Source organism: Scyliorhinus canicula, chromosome 9 (assembly GCF_902713615.1).
Source record: "Scyliorhinus canicula chromosome 9, sScyCan1.1, whole genome shotgun sequence".
NCBI classification, from domain to species: Eukaryota; Metazoa; Chordata; class Chondrichthyes; order Carcharhiniformes; family Scyliorhinidae; genus Scyliorhinus; species Scyliorhinus canicula.
In genome coordinates this window covers 129,740,563-129,760,030 of record NC_052154.1, presented here as the reverse complement: position 1 = coordinate 129,760,030, position 19,468 = coordinate 129,740,563, and the positions used below count along the sequence as shown (strand labels likewise).

Here is a 19,468-nt window from a genome sequence, read left to right as displayed (position 1 = left end):
TCCAGGGAAGGATACAAGGCTGTCCAGGGCACGGATGGTGTCCAGGGAAGGATACCAGGCTATCCAGGTCAGTGATGGTGTCCAGGGAAGGATACCAGGCTATCCAGGGCAGGGATGGTGTCCAGGGAAGGATACAAGGTTGTCCAGGGAAGGGATGGTGTCCAGGGAAGGACACCGGTCTATCCAGGGCAGGGATGGTGTCCAGGGAAGGACACCAGGCTGTCCAGGGCAGGGATGGTGTCCAGGGCAGGGATGGTGTCCAGGGAAGGATACAAGGCTGTCCAGGGCAGGGATGGTGTCCAGGGCAGGGATGGTGTCCAGGGAAGGATACCAGGCTGTCCAGGGCAGGGATGGTTTCCAGGGCAGGGATGGTGTCCAGGGAAGGACACTGGGCTGTCCAGGGCAGGGATGGTGTCCAGGGCAGGGATGGTGTCCAGGGAAGGATACAAGGCTGTCCAGGGCAGGGATGGTGTCCAGGGAAGGACACTGGGCTGTCCAGGGCAGACATGGTGTCCAGGGCAGGGATGGTGTCCATGGAAGGATACAAGGTTGTCCAGGGAAGGGATGGTGTCCAGGGAAGGATACAAGGTTGTCCAGGGAAGGGATGGTGTCCAGGGCAGGGATGGTTTCCAGGGCAAGGATGGTGTCCAGGGAAGGATACAAGGCTGTCCAGGGCAGGGATGGTGTCCAGGGCAGGGATGGTGTCCAGGGAAGGATACAAGGCTGTCCAGGGCAGGGATGGTGTCCAGGGAAGGATACAAGGCTGTCCAGGGCAGGGATGGTGTCCAGGGCAGGGATGGTGTCCAGGGAAGGATACCAGGCTGTCCAGGGCAGGGATGGTGTCCAGGGAAGGACACCGGGCTGTCCAGGGAAGGGATGTTGTCCAGGGAAGGATACAAGGCTGTCCAGGGCAGGGATGGTGTCCAGGGAAGGATACAAGGCTGTCCAGGGCAGGGATGGTGTCCAGGGAAGGATACAAGGCTGTCCAGGGCAGGGATGGTGTCCAGGGCAGGGATGGTGTCCAGGGCAGGGATGGTGTCCAGGGAAGGACACCAGGCTGTCCAGGGCAGGGATGGTGTCCAGGGAAGGACACCAGGCTGTCCAGGGCAGGGATGGTGTCCAGGGAAGGATACAAGGCTGTCCAGGGCAGGGATGGTGTCCAGGGAAGGATACAAGGCTGTCCAGGGCAGGGATTGGGTCCAGGGAAGGACACAAGGCTGTCCAGGGCAGGGATGGTGTCCAGGGCAGGGATGGTGTCCAGGGAAGGACACCAGGCTGTCCAGGGCAGGGATGGTGTCCAGGGAAGGACACCAGGCTGTCCAGGGCAGGGATGGTGTCCAGGGAAGGATACAAGGCTGTCCAGGGCAGGGATGGTGTCCAGGGAAGGATACAAGGCTGTCCAGGGCAGGGATGGTGTCCAGGGCAGGGATGGTGTCCAGGGAAGGATACAAGGCTGTCCAGGGCAGGGATTTTGTCCAGGGTAGGATACAAGGCTGTCCAGGGCAGGGATGGTGTCCAGGGCAGGGATTGGGTCCAGGGAAGGACACAAGGCTGTCCAGGGCAGGGATGGTGTCCAGGGAAGGATACAAGGCTGTCCAGGGCAGGGATGGTGTCCAGGGCAGGGATGGTGTCCAGGGAAGGATACCAGGCTGTCCAGGGCAGGGTTGGTGTCCAGGGAAGGATACAAGGCTGTCCAGGGCAGGGATGGTGTCCAGGGCAGGGATGGTGTCCAGGGAAGGACACCAGGCTGTCCAGGGCAGGGATGGTGTCCAGGGAAGGATACAAGGCTGTCCAGGGAAGGGATGGTGTCCAGGGAAGGATACCAGGCTGTCCAGGGCAGGGATGGTGTCCAGGGAAGGATACAAGGCTGTCCAGGGCAGGGATGGTGTCCAGGGAAGGATACAAGGCTGTCCAGGGCAGGGATGGTGTCCAGGGCAGGGATGGTGTCCAGGGCAGGGATGGTGTCCAGGGAAGGACACCAGGCTGTCCAGGGCAGGGATGGTGTCCAGGGAAGGACACCAGGCTGTCCAGGGCAGGGATGGTGTCCAGGGAAGGATACAAGGCTGTCCAGGGCAGGGATGGTGTCCAGGGAAGGATACAAGGCTGTCCAGGGCAGGGATTGGGTCCAGGGAAGGACACAAGGCTGTCCAGGGCAGGGATGGTGTCCAGGGCAGGGATGGTGTCCAGGGAAGGACACCAGGCTGTCCAGGGCAGGGATGGTGTCCAGGGAAGGACACCAGGCTGTCCAGGGCAGGGATGGTGTCCAGGGAAGGATACAAGGCTGTCCAGGGCAGGGATGGTGTCCAGGGAAGGATACAAGGCTGTCCAGGGCAGGGATGGTGTCCAGGGCAGGGATGGTGTCCAGGGAAGGATACAAGGCTGTCCAGGGCAGGGATTTTGTCCAGGGTAGGATACAAGGCTGTCCAGGGCAGGGATTGGGTCCAGGGAAGGACACAAGGCTGTCCAGGGCAGGGATGGTGTCCAGGGAAGGATACAAGGCTGTCCAGGGCAGGGATGGTGTCCAGGGCAGGGATGGTGTCCAGGGAAGGATACCAGGCTGTCCAGGGCAGGGTTGGTGTCCAGGGAAGGATACAAGGCTGTCCAGGGCAGGGATGGTGTCCAGGGCAGGGATGGTGTCCAGGGAAGGACACCAGGCTGTCCAGGGCAGGGATGGCGTCCAGGGAAGGATACAAGGCTGTCCAGGGCAGGGATGGTGTCCAGGGAAGGACACCAGGCTGTCCAGGGCAGGGATGGTGTCCAGGGCAGGGATGGTGTCCAGGGCAGGGATGGTGTCCAGGGAAGGACACCAGGCTGTCCAGGGCAGGGATGGTGTCCAGGGCAGGGATGGTGTCCAGGGCAGGGATGGTGTCCAGGGAAGGATACAAGGCTGTCCAGGGCAGGGATTTTGTCCAGGGAAGGATACAAGGCTGTCCAGGGCAGGGATGGTGTCCAGGGCAGGGATGGTGTCCAGGGAAGGATACAAGGCTGTCCAGGGCAGGGATTTTGTCCAGGGTAGGATACAAGGCTGTCCAGGGCAGGGATGGTGTCCAGGGAAGGATACAAGGCTGTCCAAGGAAGGGATGGTGTCCAGGGAAGGATACCAGGCTGTCCAGGGCAGGGATGGTGTCCAGGGCAGGGATGGTGTCCAGGGAAGGATACAAGGCTGTCCAGGGCAGGGATGGTGTCCAGGGCAGGGATGGTGTCCAGGGAAGGATACAAGGCTGTCCAGGGCAGGGATTTTGTCCAGGGTAGGATACAAAGCTGTCCAGGGCAGGGATGGTGTCCAGGGAAGGATACAAGGCTGTCCAGGGCAGGGATGGTGTCCAGGGCAGGGATGGAGTCCAGGGAAGGATACCAGACTGTCCAAGGCAGGGTTGGTGTCCAGGGAAGGATACCAGGCTGTCCAGGGCAGGGATGGTGTCCAGGGAAGGATACAAGGCTGTCCAGGGCAGGGATGGTGTCCAGGGAAGGATACCAGGCTGTCCAGGGCAGGGATGGTGTCCAGGGAAGGATACAAGGCTGTTCAGGGTAGGGTGATATCAGAATCAGGCTCTCAGGTAGCATTTCTATCCCAGGGAGCACGGTAGCATAGTGGTTATCACAGTTGCTTAACAGCTCCAGGGTCCCATATTCAATTCCCGTAATGCCAATAAAATTGCTTTACAACTTCCTTGAAGTTCTTGCTATCTGCCTCGTTATCAAAAACAAATGTATTAAATATTGCATATTGCTTGTAGACCTGCTACGGTGAGCAGCAACACTATACATCTTTCAGCAGGCTGTGACTGCAGACCAAGGGTTGCAACATAGAGAGTAAATTGCTGTTTGAATACATGCCAATTCTCATCTACATTACCAGTGACGTGAAGCTGGTAAGGTGCCTTCAAACCTTCCACCCTGTATTTTGAAGTCTTTCTTTGCGTTGAGTACAAGTTGCCAGTAGTTCATGTGGTTGGGAGAAGATTTTTTCTTTTTTCCTTCGGAGTTATCTTTAGATGTTTGGATCTTCAAACAATCTTGTTTTCTTAGCAGATCTTCAGGTGTGGTACCATGTTATGTTATTGTGCATTGGCCGGTGTGAATGATGCACATCAGAACATCTAGTTCTTGACTAGTTAAAGTACTTTATTATAAAATATTATTAATAATCTTTTTATTGTCACAAGTAGGCTTACATTAACACTGAAATGAAGTTACTGTGAAAAGCCCCTAGTCGCCATATTCCGGCGCATGTTCGGGTATGCGCAGGGAGAATTCAGAATTTTCAGCTGGTATGGGAATTGAGACCATGCTGCTGACCTTGTTCTGCATCACAAACAAGCTGTCTAGCCCACTGAGCTAAACCAGCCCCTGCAAAATAAATGCGTGGCAAAGCATAAATATTACAAACTACTGATTGATTGGTTGTCACATGTACCAAAGTATTGTGAAAAGTATTTTGCTGCAGCCAAGGGAACGTATACAGTAGACAAAAGAATAATCAACAAAGAACATCAACAAATAATGATTGGTTACAGTGTGGAACAAGGGCCAAACAAAGCAAATAAATAAGCAAGAGCAGTATAGGGCGTTGTGACTGTGTTCTTACAGGGAACAGATCAGTCTGAGGGAGAGTCGTTGAGGAGTCTACCAGTTGTGGGGAAGAAGCTGTTCCTATGTCTGGATGTGCGGGTCTTCAGACTTCTGTATCTTCTGCCTGATGGAAGGGTCTGGAAGATGGAAAAGCCTCGGTGCGAGGGGTCTCTGACAATGCTGTCTGCCTTCCTGAGGCAGCAGGAGGTGTATACAGAATCAATGGGAGGGTGGCTTGTATGATGCGTTGGGTTGAGTTCACCACACTCTGCAGTGTATTGTGATTTCGGGCCGAGTAGTTGCCATGCCAAGCTGTGATGCAGCTGGATAAGATGCTTTCTGGCACATCTGTAGAAGTTTGTGAGAGTTGACGCAGACATGCCGAATTTCTTTAGCTTCCTTCGGAAGTAGAGATGTTGTGGGGCTTTCTTGACTGTTTCATCAACGTAAGTGGACCAGGACAGACTGTTGGTGATGGTGACACCCAGGAACTTAAAGCCATCTCCACTTTGGAGCCATTGATGTAAACGAGAGTATGTATCGTGCTACGTTTCTTGAAATTGATGATCAGTTATTTGGTCTTGCCAACATTTAGAGGTTGTTTTCGGTACATCATGCAACCAAGTGATCTATCTCCCTTCTGTAGTCTGACTTGTCATTGTTTGAGATATGACCCACCACAGTCGTATCATCCACAAACTCATAGATAGAATTGGAGCAAAATCTTGCCACACAATCGTGTATGTACAGAGAGTACAGTAGAGAACTGAGCACACATCCTTGCGGGGCCCCGGTGTTTAGGACTAATGTGAAGGCGGTGCTGTTGCCTATCCTGACAGATTGCGGTCTGTTGATGAGGAAGTCAAGGATCCAGCTGCACAGGGAGGGGTCAAGTCCAAGATTGCGGAGTTTGGTTATTAGTCTCGTTGGGCTAATGGTGCTGAAGGCGGAGCTGTAGTCTATGAACAGCAGTCTGACGTAGGTGTCCTTGTTGTCGAGATGTTTGAGTGTTGAATGTAGGGCCAGGGAGATAGCATCTGCTGTGGACCGGTCGTGGCTATAGGTGAACTGCAATGGATCGAGACCGTCTGGGAGGCTGGCATTGATCCGTCTCATAACTAGCCGCTCGAAACATTTCATGATAACAGATGTCAGGGCCACCGGTCGGTAGTCGTTGTTCTTGTTCCTCTTTGGTAGTGGTATGTATATGGGAAACAACCTCAGAATCTACCCTGTCAAGCACCCTGAGAATCCTATATGTCACAAAACAGTCACCTCACATTCTTCTAACATGACAACTGGATTCTCCCCTCCCTCTGTAGGTTCCTCTTTAACCCGGAGCAAATGTCCAAACACTGGCACAGGCAGGCAATACAGCTGCCTGGACACTCGCTCTCTGCTGCAGAGAACAATGTCAACCGCCCCCTCACTACACTATCCCTTACCGCCACTACATTTGTTTTTGCTCTGCCCACTTGAATGGCTTCCTGTACCATAGTCAATTTGTTCATCCACTCTTTAGCTCTCACTCTCATCTAAACAAGCTGAGAGAACATCAAACCTATTGGGCAATTGCAGAGACTGATACTCCTGCCCATTGGGTTGCCTTATCTACCTCACTCATAGTCACACCCTCCTATATCTGATCACTGACCAAATTAGAAGACTATCCTAAATGATGTAACTGTCTCATGGTACAAAACATCCAGGTAACCATTCTCTCCCTGATGTCCACAGCTCAGTGATTCAGAGCTGAAGCCCCTCGCGCCGTAAACACTTAGTGATGTGTTTGCTCATGATCACACTGGCATCCATGTCACCTGTCCTGCCATCCTTAATGTGTATTATTTATGTTGCTTTTTAAATATATTTTGTTAACAGTTTGTGTACTATTTTAAACCTTAGGACTGGAATAGACCATAATCACTTGCCAGATACTCACCAGATACTTCCTTTCCCTTTAGTAGAGTAAGAGCCAATTCCTACAGGATGAGAAACATCGAAAAAGGAAAGGAACATAAGAACTAGGAGCAGGAGTAGGCCATCTGGCCCCTCGAGCCTGCTCCGCCATTCAATGAGATCATGGCTGATCTTTTGTGGACTCAGCTCCACTTTCCGGCCCGAACACCATAACCCTTAATCCCTTTATTCTTCAAAAAACTATCTATCTTAAAAACATTTAATGAAGGAGCCTCTACTGCTTCACTGGGCAAGGAATTCCATAGATTCAAAACCCTTTGGGTGAAGAAGTTCCTCCTAAACTCAGTCCTAAATCTACTTCCCCTTATATTGAGGCTATGCTCCCTAGTTCTGCTTTCACCCGCCAGTGGAAACAACCTGCCCGCATCTATCCTATCTATTCCCTTCATAATTTTATATGTTTCTATAAGATCCCCCCTCATCCTTCTAAATTCCAATGAATACAGTCCCAGTCTACTCAACCTCTCCTCGTAATCCAACCCCTTCAGATCTGGGATTAACCTAGTGAATCTCTTCTGCACACCCTCCAGTGCCAGTACGTCCTTTCTCAAGTGAGGAGACCAAAACTGAACACAGTACTCCAGGTGTGGCCTCACTAACACCTTATACAATTGCAACATAACCTCTCTAGTCTTAAACTCCATCCCTCTAGCAATGAAGGACAAAATTCCATTCGCCTTCTTTATCACCTGTTGCACCTGTAAACCAACTTTTTGCGACTCATGCACTAGCACACTCAGGTCTCTCTGCACAGCAGCATGCTTTAATATTTTATTGTTTAAATAATAATCCCGTTTGCTGTTATTCCTACCAAAATGGATAACCTCACATTTGTCAACATTGTATGCCATCTGCCAGACCCTAGCCCATTCACTTAACCTATCCAAATCCCTCTGCAGACTTCCAGTATCCTCTGCACTTTTCGCTTTACCACTCATCTTAGTGTCATCTGCAAACTTGGACACATTGCCCTTGGTCCCCAACTCCAAATCATCTATGTAAATTGTGAACAATTGTGGGCCCAACACTGATCCCTGAGGGACACCACTAGCTACTGTTTGCCAACCAGAGAAACACCCATTAATCCCCACTCTGCTTTCTATTAATTAACCAATCCTCTATCCATGCTACTACTTTACCCGTAATGCCATGCATCTTTATCACACGTAGCAACCTTTTGTGTGGCACCTTGTCAAAGGCTTTCTGGAAATCCAGATATACCACATCCATTGACTCCCCGTTATCTACTGCACTGCTAAGGCCCTCAAAAAATTCCACTAAATTAGTTAGGCATGACCTGCCCTTTATGAACCCATGCTGCATCTGCCCAATGGGACAATTTCTATCCAGGTGCCTCGCTATTTTTTCCTTGATGATAGATTCCAGTATCTTCCTTACTACTGAAGTTAAGCTCACTGGCCTATAATTTCCTGCTCTCTGCTTACCTCCTTTTTTAAACAGTGGTGTCACGTATGCTAATTTCCAATCCACCAGGACCACCCCAGAGTCCAGTGAATTTTGGTAAATTATCACTAGTGCATTTGTAATTTTCCATCTCTTTTAGCACTCTGGGATGCATTCCATCAGGGCCAGGAGACTTGTCTACCTTTAGCCACATTAGCTTGTCCATCACTACCTCCTTAGTGATAACAATCCTCTCAAGGTCCTCACCTGTCATAGCCTCATTTCTATCAGTCACTGGCATGTTATTTGTGTCTTCCACTGTGAAGACCGACCCAACAAACCTCTTCAGTTCCTCAGCCATTTCCTCATCTCCCATTATTAAAACTCCCTTCTCATCCTCTAAAGGACCAATATTTACCTTAGCCACTCTTTTTTGTTTCATATATTTGTAGAAACTTTTACTATCTGTTTTTATATTCTGAGCAAGTTTACTCTCATAATCTATCTTACTCTTCTTTATAGCTTTTTTAGTAGCTTTCTGTTGCCCCCTAAAGATTTCCCAGTCCTCTAGTCTCCCACTAATCTTTGCCACTTTGTATGCTTTTTCCTTCAATTTGATACTCTCCCTTATTCCCTTAGATATCCACGGTCGATTTTCCATCTTTCTACCGTCCTTCCTTTTTGTTGGTATAAACCTTTGCTGAGCACTCTGAAAAATCGCTTGGAAGGTTCTCCACTGTTCCTCAACTGTTCCACCATAAAGTCTTTGCTCCCAGTCTACCTTAGCTAGTTCTCCTCTCATCCCATTGTAATCTCCTTTGTTTAAGCACAAAACACTAGTATTTGATTTTACCTTCTCACCCTCCATCTGTATTTTAAATTCCACCATATTGTGATCGCTCCTTCCGAGAGGATCCCTAACTATGAGATCATGAATCAATCCTGTCTCATTACACAGGACAAGATCTAGGATCGCTTGTTCCCTCATAGGTTCCATTACATACTGTTCTTGGAAACTATCGCAGATACATTCTATAAACTCCTCCTCATGGCTGCCTTGACCGACCTGGTTAAACCATTCGACATATAGATTAAAATCCCCCATGATAACTGCTGTACCATTTCTATATGCATCAGTTATTTCTTTGTTTATTGCCTGCCCCACCATAACATTACTATTTGGTGGCCGATAGACTACTCCTATCCGTGACTTTTTTGCCTTACTATTCCTGATTTCCACCCAAATGGATTCAACCTTATCCTCCATAGCACTGATGTCATCCCTTACTATTGCCCGGATGTCATCCTTAAATAACAGAGCTCCACCACCTCCCTTACCATCCACTCTGTCCTTCCGAATAGTTTGATCCCCTCGGATATTTAACTCCCAGTCGTGACCATCCTTTAACCATGTTTCAGTAATGGCCACTAAATCATAGTCATTCACGATGATTTGCGCCATCAACTCATTTACCTTATTCCGAATACTACGAGCATTCAGGTAAAGTACACTTATGTTGGTTTTTCTACCTTTGGTTGGAATCTTAACATCTCCAGTTTAATTCTTTTTAGTATTACTGGGCATATTCACTGAGCTCCCCTCAGTCACTGTATCTTGTACTGTCGCCCTTTTTGATTTTTGACAAGGGCTTCTCTGCCTTACACTTTCCCCCTTACTTCATTTTGCTTCTGTCCCTGTTTTACTACCTTCCAACTTCCTGCATCGGTTCCCATCCCCCTGCCACATTATTTTAAACCCTCCCCAACAGCTCTAGCAAACATCCCCCAAGACAGGGAGGGAGATGACTGTAGGGGACACCTGCACTGCCTTCCTACTCTTGCTCTGTCTTTTGGTCACCTATTTTCTATCTCCCTCAGTAACTTTCACCTGCAGTGTGACCAACTCGCTAAATGTGCTATCCACGACCTCCTCAGCATCGCGGATGCTCCAAAGTAAGTCCATCCGCAGCTCCAGAGCCGTCAAGTGGTCTAACAGGAGCTGCAACTGAACACATTTCTTGCACGTGAAGGAGCCAGGGACAGTGGATGTGTCCCTGAGCTCCCACATCGCACAGGAGGAGCATGACAAGGGTCTGGGATCTCCTGCCATGTCTTAAACCTTAGGTAAACTTATCCAACTACAATTTCAGAAAAACAAAAGATAAATAAATAAATTAGACAATGAAAAGAAAAACTACTTAGCAGTCAGTTACCAGGGTTAAAAGCACCTCCTCCCCACACAGCTTCGAATTCCCACCTAGCTTCAAATTCCCAAACACACTCTTGGTTGTGCCTCACTCTGGCTGTGTCGTCTCTGGCTCACTGGGAGAACTCACCCAGAGTCTCAGATGCTCCCTGGTTCTCTCCCTGTAGATTAAAAGTTACAGGTCAGAAGAAAGAGAGAGAACAAAACAGTAGAGAAAAAGCACCTTCTCCCACCCTGCACCGAATTACCTCACTGCACCAAATTACCAAGTTCCAGCTTCCCACTCTGGATGTGCCTCACTCCGGCTTTGTCTTCTCGACTTGCGCAAAGCTCCTCAGTATACCTCCCCACTCTCTATAATAACTTTTCATTACAAATGTGGAATATAAACCACCTGTCATCTCAATGCTGTTCTTTGTGTCTAAATATGGATTATGTTCTGAGCCTGTCTCTGTCCAAAATGGGACATATTGGGCTGGATTCTCCGATTTGAAGACTAAGTGCTGACACCAGCGTGGGAACAGTACCATTTTACGCCAGACAAAAACGGTGCAAAAGCTGCACAGATCCTCCGTCTGGTGGGAGGCTAGCAGGCATGCAGCGTAAAGCCCGCTTTACCTGCGGATACGGCCAGAGAATTGCCGGATTCGTGGCCGCGCATGTGCGTGGCGGCAATCTGCAGCAGCTGAGCCATGCAACATGGCGCTGGCCACATGCGGACCCTGCCTGCCACAAACTGTCCCCCAGTACCCCCCCTCGCTACCCCCAGACCACCCCCTACCATGCCCCTGGTCCCTGCCAAAGTCCCCCTGCCTGTGGAATGGCTCTCCCCTGATTGTGGGGGCGCTGGACTCAGTCCGCACCCGCCATGCCAGGTTCACGAAAATAAATAGCATGAGTGACTCCGTGATTGGGAACTCGGCCCATCGGGGGCAGAGCATCGGGGGAGAGCCTCAGCTGACGTCCTGTGGCCGTCCATATGGCGTGCGGCGTACGAGTACGCCGTTTTTGAGGGGCGGTGCATTGCAAAAGTGTCACCTCCCCCGATTTTGGCGCAAACAGGGATTCTCCGGCCAATCGCCGATTTCAGCATTGGTGACCGGCGAATCCCACCATGGAATATGACATATAAATTTCTGTGGTTGTCTTTACATGTGTATGGAATATAATTGGGCTTGATTTGGACATACGTTGAAGTTGTCCAGCCTTGAATCCCTGTGCCTGTACAATGAAATGCAAGCTTGTTTTCCGAGGCGGAGAGTCTCTGGTTGTTGTACTAATCTGCAAGTGTGCTGCCGACAGAGCAATATTTCCTGTAACTTTTTTTCCAAATTAATATTGCCATTCCTGAAGGGGCTGTATAGTCATCACCGACTTCCCAAATCTTTTGGGCGCAATTCTCCGCACTCACGACGGTGCGGAGAATAGCGGGGTTCGTAAAATTTTACGGCCACGCTAGTCTGACGCCCTCCCGCTATTCTCCCCCCCCCCCCACGCCCGACTCCCGATACGAATCGCTGCCGCCGTTTTTTTACGGCCAGCAGCGATTCTCAGCTGGCCGATGGGCCGAGTTCCCAGCCCTTTACGGCTGTTTTTACGAACGGCAAACACACCTGGTCTGGCCGTTCGTAAAAACGGCCGTAAAGTGCCGATTTTTAAAACCATGGCACCGATTGGCACGGCAGTACCAGCGGGTCCGATACCCGCGCACTCTTTGTCCTTCCGCCGCCCCGACCGGGGACCAGAATCGGTTCCCGATCGGGGAGGGGGGGGCTGGCGTCAAACCCGCCCGGATTTGACCCCAGCCTTACGATTTCTCCCTCTCTGGGAGAATCGCGCCCAAATTGTTTCTCACTGCAAATACTGCTCCTCTCTGAAATGTGTGTAAATGGTGAGCAATTTGCTTGTGTTGATATGGACAGCAGACCCACTGTGTGATTTAGTTATTTACCTCCCTCCACAGATATGGAGTCCACTCCCTGGTTTCCAAAGAAGATTACTGAGCTGGATAAATGTGCGAACCGGGTGCTCATGTACGGCTCGGATCTGGATGCAGATCACCCGGTATGAAATGTATTTCACATTTTGTCGACAGAGAATGTCCCTGTCTCACTCCCTTCTACTTATTTTCTTCAGCTTTGTTTACAGACTTCCCATGAAATATCATCATGGTGATGCTTATGTCGCTCTTTAATTGAGAACTGGGAAGGTCCATGGTGGTCTGACGTTGATATCTCCTCCCCCACTGGGTCAATCAATGTTATGTACCCATAGAAGTAGAACTGACATTTGGAATGTGCACAATAATGAGCTAGTGTCCAATAACTTTGAACTTTAAGATAAATTTCTATGTTCAGGAATGTCAGTGTTGAGAATGGAATACTTTATTTTTGGTAGGCATCTCATGATCACAACATTGTAATCGAAGAGTAGAACTCCCTCCACTGGACCCGATAAGGTGTTTCAACCCCAACCTCAAAAAGTCTAAATTGTCCATTTGAACTGAAAAAGTAAGAAATTATTCAGCTTTGAATTATCCAGTTTTGAACTCGGTGATAGTATACTGGGTAAGTTTTATTCACAGATTTTCCTCCAAGGAGTGGGATATTCGCTAATCTCGCTTCAGTGATACTTCTCACAATTATGGCTACAATGTGTTCTTCCAGTATTTAAAAACATTTTTTTTATTCTCCTCCTTTTTCACATTTATTCCCACATTTACACCCACCAACAATAAACAATAATCAGTAATGAATATGTCGATCCCCATATCGATAACAACGATCCCATCCTCCCACCAAAACCCAAACATTAGTCCGCATGTTCACATAAACAAATGACAAAAAGGAATCAGGAATCACCCATAGTCACCATTAACACAAACAGTCCCCCTCCCCCCAACCCTCCCAGCCCCTCCCCCCCACTTAATGTTCAATGTAATCCAGTTCTTGAAAGTGCATAATGAATAATGCCCATGAATTGTAGAACCCCTCCATCCTCCCTCTCAGTTCAAACTTAACCTTCTCAAGAGTCAAGAATTCCAACAGGTCCCCCCATCACGCCAGGACACAGGGTGGAGAGGTTGCTCTCCATCCCATCAGGATCCTCCTTCGGGCTACAACATCTGCCTCCGCACCCGTTTCCAATCCTGGCTGGTCCGACACCCCGAATATGGCCTCCCGAGGGCCCGGGTCCAGTTTCACGTGCACCACTTTAGAGAATACGCTAAAAACCTCCTTCCAGTAATCCTCCAGCTTTGGACAGGACCAAAACATATGAATGTGATTTGCGGGGGCCCCCCCGGCAACGTTCACACACATCTTCTACCCCTTCAAAGAATTGGCTCATCCTCACCCTCGTGAGGTGTGCTCTATATACAACCTTCAGCTGTATCAGCCCTAACCTCGCGCACAAGGTGGAGGCATTCACTCTCCGGAGCACCTCACGTGTTCTTCCAGTATTTTTTTTTAAAATAATTTTTATTGAAAATTTTTTAATTTATACAACAACAACGAACCATAATAAAATTCCAAAAATAACAATAATATTAGCAATCATAAACATTCGCCCCACCTCCATGAACAACACAGCATTTTAACCACAATGCAAATTAACACAATATTAAGTTACATAATAGAAACTACAATAAGGAACACGCGCCCCCCCCCCCCCCCCCCCCCGGGTTGCTGCTGCTATTGACCAAGATACCTATCTTTGAGCCAGGAAGTCCAGAAAAGGCTGCCATCATTTATAGAACCCTTGTATTGATCCTCTCAGGGCAAATTTGACCCTTTCCAATTTTATAAATCCCGCCATGTCACTGATCCAGGTCTCCACACTTGGGGGCCTCGCATCCTTCCACTGTAGCAAGATCCTTCGTCGGGCTACTAGGGACGCAAAGGCCAGGACACCGGCCTCTTTCGCCTCCTGCACTCCCGGCTCTACCGCAACTCCAAAAATCGCGAGTCCCCACCCTGGTTTGACCCTGGATCCAACCACCCTCGACACCGTCCCCACCACCCCCTTCCAGAATTCTTCCAGTGCTGGGCATGCCCAGAACATATGGCCGTGGTTCCCTGGTCTCCCCGAACATCTGGTGCCGCTGGACTCCCCGAACATCTGGTGCATGTTCTTCCAGTATTCAGAGCTGTCCACGCCTCATCATTCTGTGGCACAATTTAGACAATGTGCCAGTGTGGCTGCATCTGAACTGACATTTTCTTTACCTTTTGCTCCTATTTTCTCTCCTCCTCGGGATTATGAATCTTCCTGACTGTTATATCTCAAGCAATGATCACTCCTTGGGCGAGATTCAACCTTCTTCACCGTCTTACCCACTTACACAGTAAAGTCGGGCCCTCCACGTGTGAGCTGCAACAATGTCAGTCTGTGCGTTATTTGAACCCATTCCCTTCTAACTTGACACCCACTTTACACCTGGGGCTGGAGGAGGGGGGGAGATGCCATTAGATAGAGATGGGGAATGGATGCTTTTATTACTGGAGCCCCAATGCCTGGAACAACCTTGGCTAATTCAGAACAGACCAGGGATTGAACCTGCGACCTTCTGGGTCTGAATGGCTCAGTATTATACCTGATATTTCCTTCAACTGCTCATTGAGGTGCACTTTGGTGACTTTAACTATAATTATTATTTAAAGTTTCTTTTCATGTTCACTGACTTCACTGAGTGTACACTGGCTTAGAGAGTGACAGAATGCTTCCTTAACTGTTTGCTCTGATTTTGACAGGGATTCAAAGACAATGTCTATCGGAAGAGGAGAAAATATTTTGCTGATCTGGCCATGGACTACAAACAGTAAGTATGATAACAACAGTCCTCAGATGCAAAGCTACCCCCATGTCTCATTCACTCAGATGGCAACTCTTTTATTTTTACTGTATCAGAATAAACTTGCAGTTCAGTAACTAGTGAGGCTACGTTTGTACTGTTACTCTACCATCTGAAGAAGCTACTGCAGAGGGAAAGGTAAGAGACTCATGGGGTTGTGGAGTGGGAAGCAATTTTGAATCTGTTTTTCTCATGTTAAATTTTGTGCTTGTCAAAATGAGGGATGTTGAGGCTGAGGTTGGATAAGTTCCCATTTTGTGCAGCCCATAACAGCATCAAGCAGTCCTGAATCCAGAATGGCACTATTTAGAAGGGTAAAACTCCATCTGCACTTCCCATGCAGTTAGGTAGGACAGTTTTTACACAATGCTTCAAAATTTTAAAGTAAAATGACAAACTGTCTTTTGATTGATAGTGTCACTTTATATTGCTGAAGAAACTGATCTTGATTTTAGGCAGCTAATAAAGGCGCGATTTAATGGAAACGTTTCTAAGTATGGTAGCGAGTGGGAACTGACGCGAGTTTCCCCAATGCTCGGCCTGGCGAGACCATCACCACTTTAAAATGTTAATTGGTTCACTTAAGGAATGCCCCATAGGCTTCACGTTGCAAATGATGGTCCCACCGGCTGATTGGTCGGGACCGCGCCCGCTTGCTCCCCGCCAACAAAGGGGTGCAGCACTTAAACCGATCCTGCAGAGCAAATCCATCACACCTTGCAGCCATGCCACTCAGAAGACTGGCCCCAAAGTTCGGGGTTGCCCACCTGGCAGGATTGTTGGACGTGGTTGAGACCAGACAGGATGTCCTGTTCCCCGTAGAAGCCCGGAGGATCAGCTACAGGTCACTGTCACCTGGGAGGAGGTGGCAGTAGCCGTCAGTTCAGCGAACGTCACCAGGACGGCCGGCATCCCACGCCATAAGAAGATCAACCTAACCAGGCCGCACGGGTGGTTTAGCACGACCGTCCCTGGCAACGACCCCGCCGCCCCCACCTGATGACCATATGCCTGGCACTGACCCCACCGAGCATCGTACCATTCCCTGGCCTAACCATGTCCAGCTCTGCTGCCCATGCCGACCCCTCTCATCTCCCCTCCCCCTAACATATCCCCATATGTCCCACGTCCACCTTCCCCCTCCCTCTATGATGAACAAAGCGTGTGGCTCATGATGCCCCTCTGTGTCCCCGCAGGAGAAGGTGGCCCACAACAGACAGGAGTGGGCCTAGATGGGCATTGCCGGGGCGCTCCAGAGCATATCCCAGTCACTGAGGAGCATCGCCAAGGGCATTGACCCCATGCTGCAGACATTGGAGAGCCGCCAATTGGATTCATCTTTTAACTATGAAGCTGTAATTCTGACCTTGGAGTTCAAACATTCACTGTACTCTCCTCCTGCCCATTTCCCTTATGAGCTCACAAACTCTCCCTTCCCATGGGCCCCATCCTCATCACAAACTCCATAATTCCTCCATAATGTAATCCAGCCCTCACACTCTCCCCCCCTGCAACCAACCACCTCACAAACTCTCTTACCCTCACACTGTTCCCCCCAACCCTCATCCCCTCACAGTCTCCCCCAACCCCTAACACTCGCCCGTGCTCACAATCTCATTTACCTCACTCGCCTGGTGCCTTCAAAACATCCTCCCTCACTCATCATGGCTGGTGCACCTTTCCCTCACCTTGGGGCATCCTCGCGCACTTTATGCTGACCTGGGCAACTCCTGTCCTCGGCTCCCCGTAGCTTCTTTTGGGGGGAGATCGTGCCTCGCATGCCCGTTATTGTTGCTGGCTTGAATCCGCTCGGTGCCCAGCACATACCTGGTTGGCTCTCGTGGCTTGATTCACAAACCTCAGCAGCCTTTCCCTTGCCTCCTATCATGATCTCACATACGCATGCCCCAAGTAAACCGTTCACTATCTTTTCCTACTTTTCCAAGCTCACCAATCAGATTCTGATTTTGTTCTGCACTTATCAGAAAATGCAGCCTCCGACTGGATTCCTAGTGCACTGGCCTGGCGCAGGGCCTCCCCCATTGGTCGGGACCACCTGTGTGGCGCAGTAGCACAGTGGTTAGCACAGTTGCATCACAGCTCCAGGGTCCTAGGTTCGATTTCTGGCCTGGATCACTGTCCGTGCTGGGAGTCTGCATGTTCTCTCCGTGTCTGCATGGATTTCCTCCGGGTGCTTCGGTTTCCTCCCACGATCTAAAGATGTGCAGGTTAGGTGGATTGGTCATGCTGAATTGCCTTTAGTGTCCAAAAAGGTTAGGTGGGGTTACTGGGTTACCGAGATAGGGTGGAGGAGTGGGCTTAGGTTGGGTGCCCTTTCCAAGGGCCGGTGTAGACACATGGGCCGAATGGCCTCCTTCTGCACTGTAAATTCTATGATTCTATGTGCATAGGCACTGCATGTTTCATTAGAAATCCGCCTCTGGCTCCGTGTGATTTTAGGGTTGGGGTGGCTACAAGTTGACATATTTTTAAAATTTGTTCATCGGATATTGGCATTGCTGGCTGGGCCAGTGTTTATTTCCCATCCCTTGTGAGCCACTGTAGGTTCATGTCGTGTAAGTACACCCCACAATGTTGTTTGGGAATTTTGAGCTAGCGACAGTGAAAGATGATGGGATGGATGGATGTGCTGGTTTATGGATGTTCAGGCCTGAATTAACACTTTGCCTTCTAAAAAAATGAGTGTAGCACAGTTTGAATCTGTCCCTGAGTTGCTGAGGTCCCAAAGCACAAAACTCTCTCTAATTTGCCACTGACTGGCATTAATTTGGCAATCAAAATCAGCTAGGCCACAGAGGCTGCATTTAAAGTTGAGAAAAAAAACAGAGGGTGTTTTACTTTGTATTTAACATTGCTATACCTGACCTAGGAAACATATATGCTGGTGTTTCAAGCATAAATTTAAAAACAGTTCCTCCCCCCAAGACTAAATATCCCTAATTTTGAATGCAACCATGTCCACTAAAAACCATGATGTCATTGCACTCCCACGGGTAGTGGTAGGATACCAGCGATTAGGATAGGTTAAGATGGTATGGTCACTCCTGACAACTAGGGAATAAGACTATTGGAGATTAACTGTGACATTTCTCTGCAGTGGTGACCCCATTCCACTGGTGGAGTTCACGGAGGAAGAAGTGAAGACGTGGGGCACAGTTTTTCGAGAGTTGAACAAGCTGTATCCGACCCATGCCTGCAGAGAGTATTTGAAGAATTTGCCTCTGCTGACAAAGCATTGTGGCTACAGGGAGGACAACATTCCTCAGTTGGAGGATGTGTCCAGGTTCTTAAAAGGTGAGTCACAGAAACATGGGAAAATATTTATCCATTTCTACTTTTTGAAGAAGAAAATTGCAGTGCCATTGTATAATTTGTAATATCTGTAATTTGTACAAGGTTATGATATTGCCCTCGGAATCTGGCTTCCATATTTTCTTCTATTTGTGTATCTAAATCACATTTTCTGTGGTTGGCACCTTGAGTCACACTATCTGTGATTTGATGCTTTGGCATTTCTGGTCTTAAACCATGTTTCCATTGTTTGGTGCTGTGAACTGCAATCTCACTGATTTGCTGCCATGCGTTTCAGACTCCCTGGTTTGGCGCTAAATGCCACTGTTACAATTTGATTTCTATGTTAGATATTTTCTTGGGTTCAGCATCACTTACAGTCGGGAGTTACCTTTGCTGCTCAATACTTAGTCCTTTGATGGTGAGATTTATGGCTTCTTGTTGTATGAACTACAAGCAGTAATGCCATGTGTCCATCTCCATTCTTCCAAAATACAGACAGATTAACAGTTAGTGAGCAAGGCCAAATATAAATCAATGGTGTGACGAATGGAGGAATATTGACTTCTAAATATTGAGGCAATTTAACGATTAAAAGCATAGTATATTTGACTCCAGTGGTCATGTTTTAAAAGGGATTTTGTTTTGCAGGGCCTGGAAGCTTTTAGTAGCCAGAAGGTGAAATTGAACAGAGGAATGCAGTTTTCAGTTTGGGCTAATGGACTGTGGTATGACTGGAAGAAGTCCCGGGGAGTTAATGTGCTTTCAGCCTGCAGAGTTAATTTGTTTTGCGGCTTGGGGTGATGATGGCATTGCTGGGTGGAGCCAAGGGATGCAGTGAGACATTTTGGAAATGCTTCGAAGAGGAGTTGAAGTCTGATCGGTCTGACACTGAGACCACAGTTCTCTCACCGTAGGATAGTTAGAAAAGAATGATAATATTTAAAGCAGAGCAGTCTTGTGTGAGGAAAAGGAAGAAGCTGAAAAACGGCAGGTGAACCAATTTTTTTGGAATATATTCAGCCAGAGTCTGAAGGGGTTCTAACAGGAGCCAAATCTGTTCTGTAAAGGCAGTATTACTCTATGCCATGATGATTTTAAGATGGATTGAGAGCTGTATATTTCCTGTTGTTTAATGGGAA

General features: G+C 48.8%; 1 protein-coding gene across 3 annotated transcripts in view; it reads left to right on the top strand.

Moving 5' to 3' along the window:
• The window catches only part of LOC119971683 (tryptophan 5-hydroxylase 1), a 70,045-nt gene that overhangs the window by 23,074 nt on the left and 27,503 nt on the right, over positions 1-19,468 (top strand). For all 3 annotated transcript variants that reach the window (XM_038807567.1, XM_038807569.1, XM_038807568.1), the window contains 3 exons: positions 12,126-12,226; positions 14,914-14,981; positions 18,133-18,329. In XM_038807567.1, the coding sequence (XP_038663495.1) occupies positions 12,126-12,226; positions 14,914-14,981; positions 18,133-18,329 (366 nt within the window). The remainder of the gene's footprint in view (positions 1-12,125; positions 12,227-14,913; positions 14,982-18,132; positions 18,330-19,468) is intronic.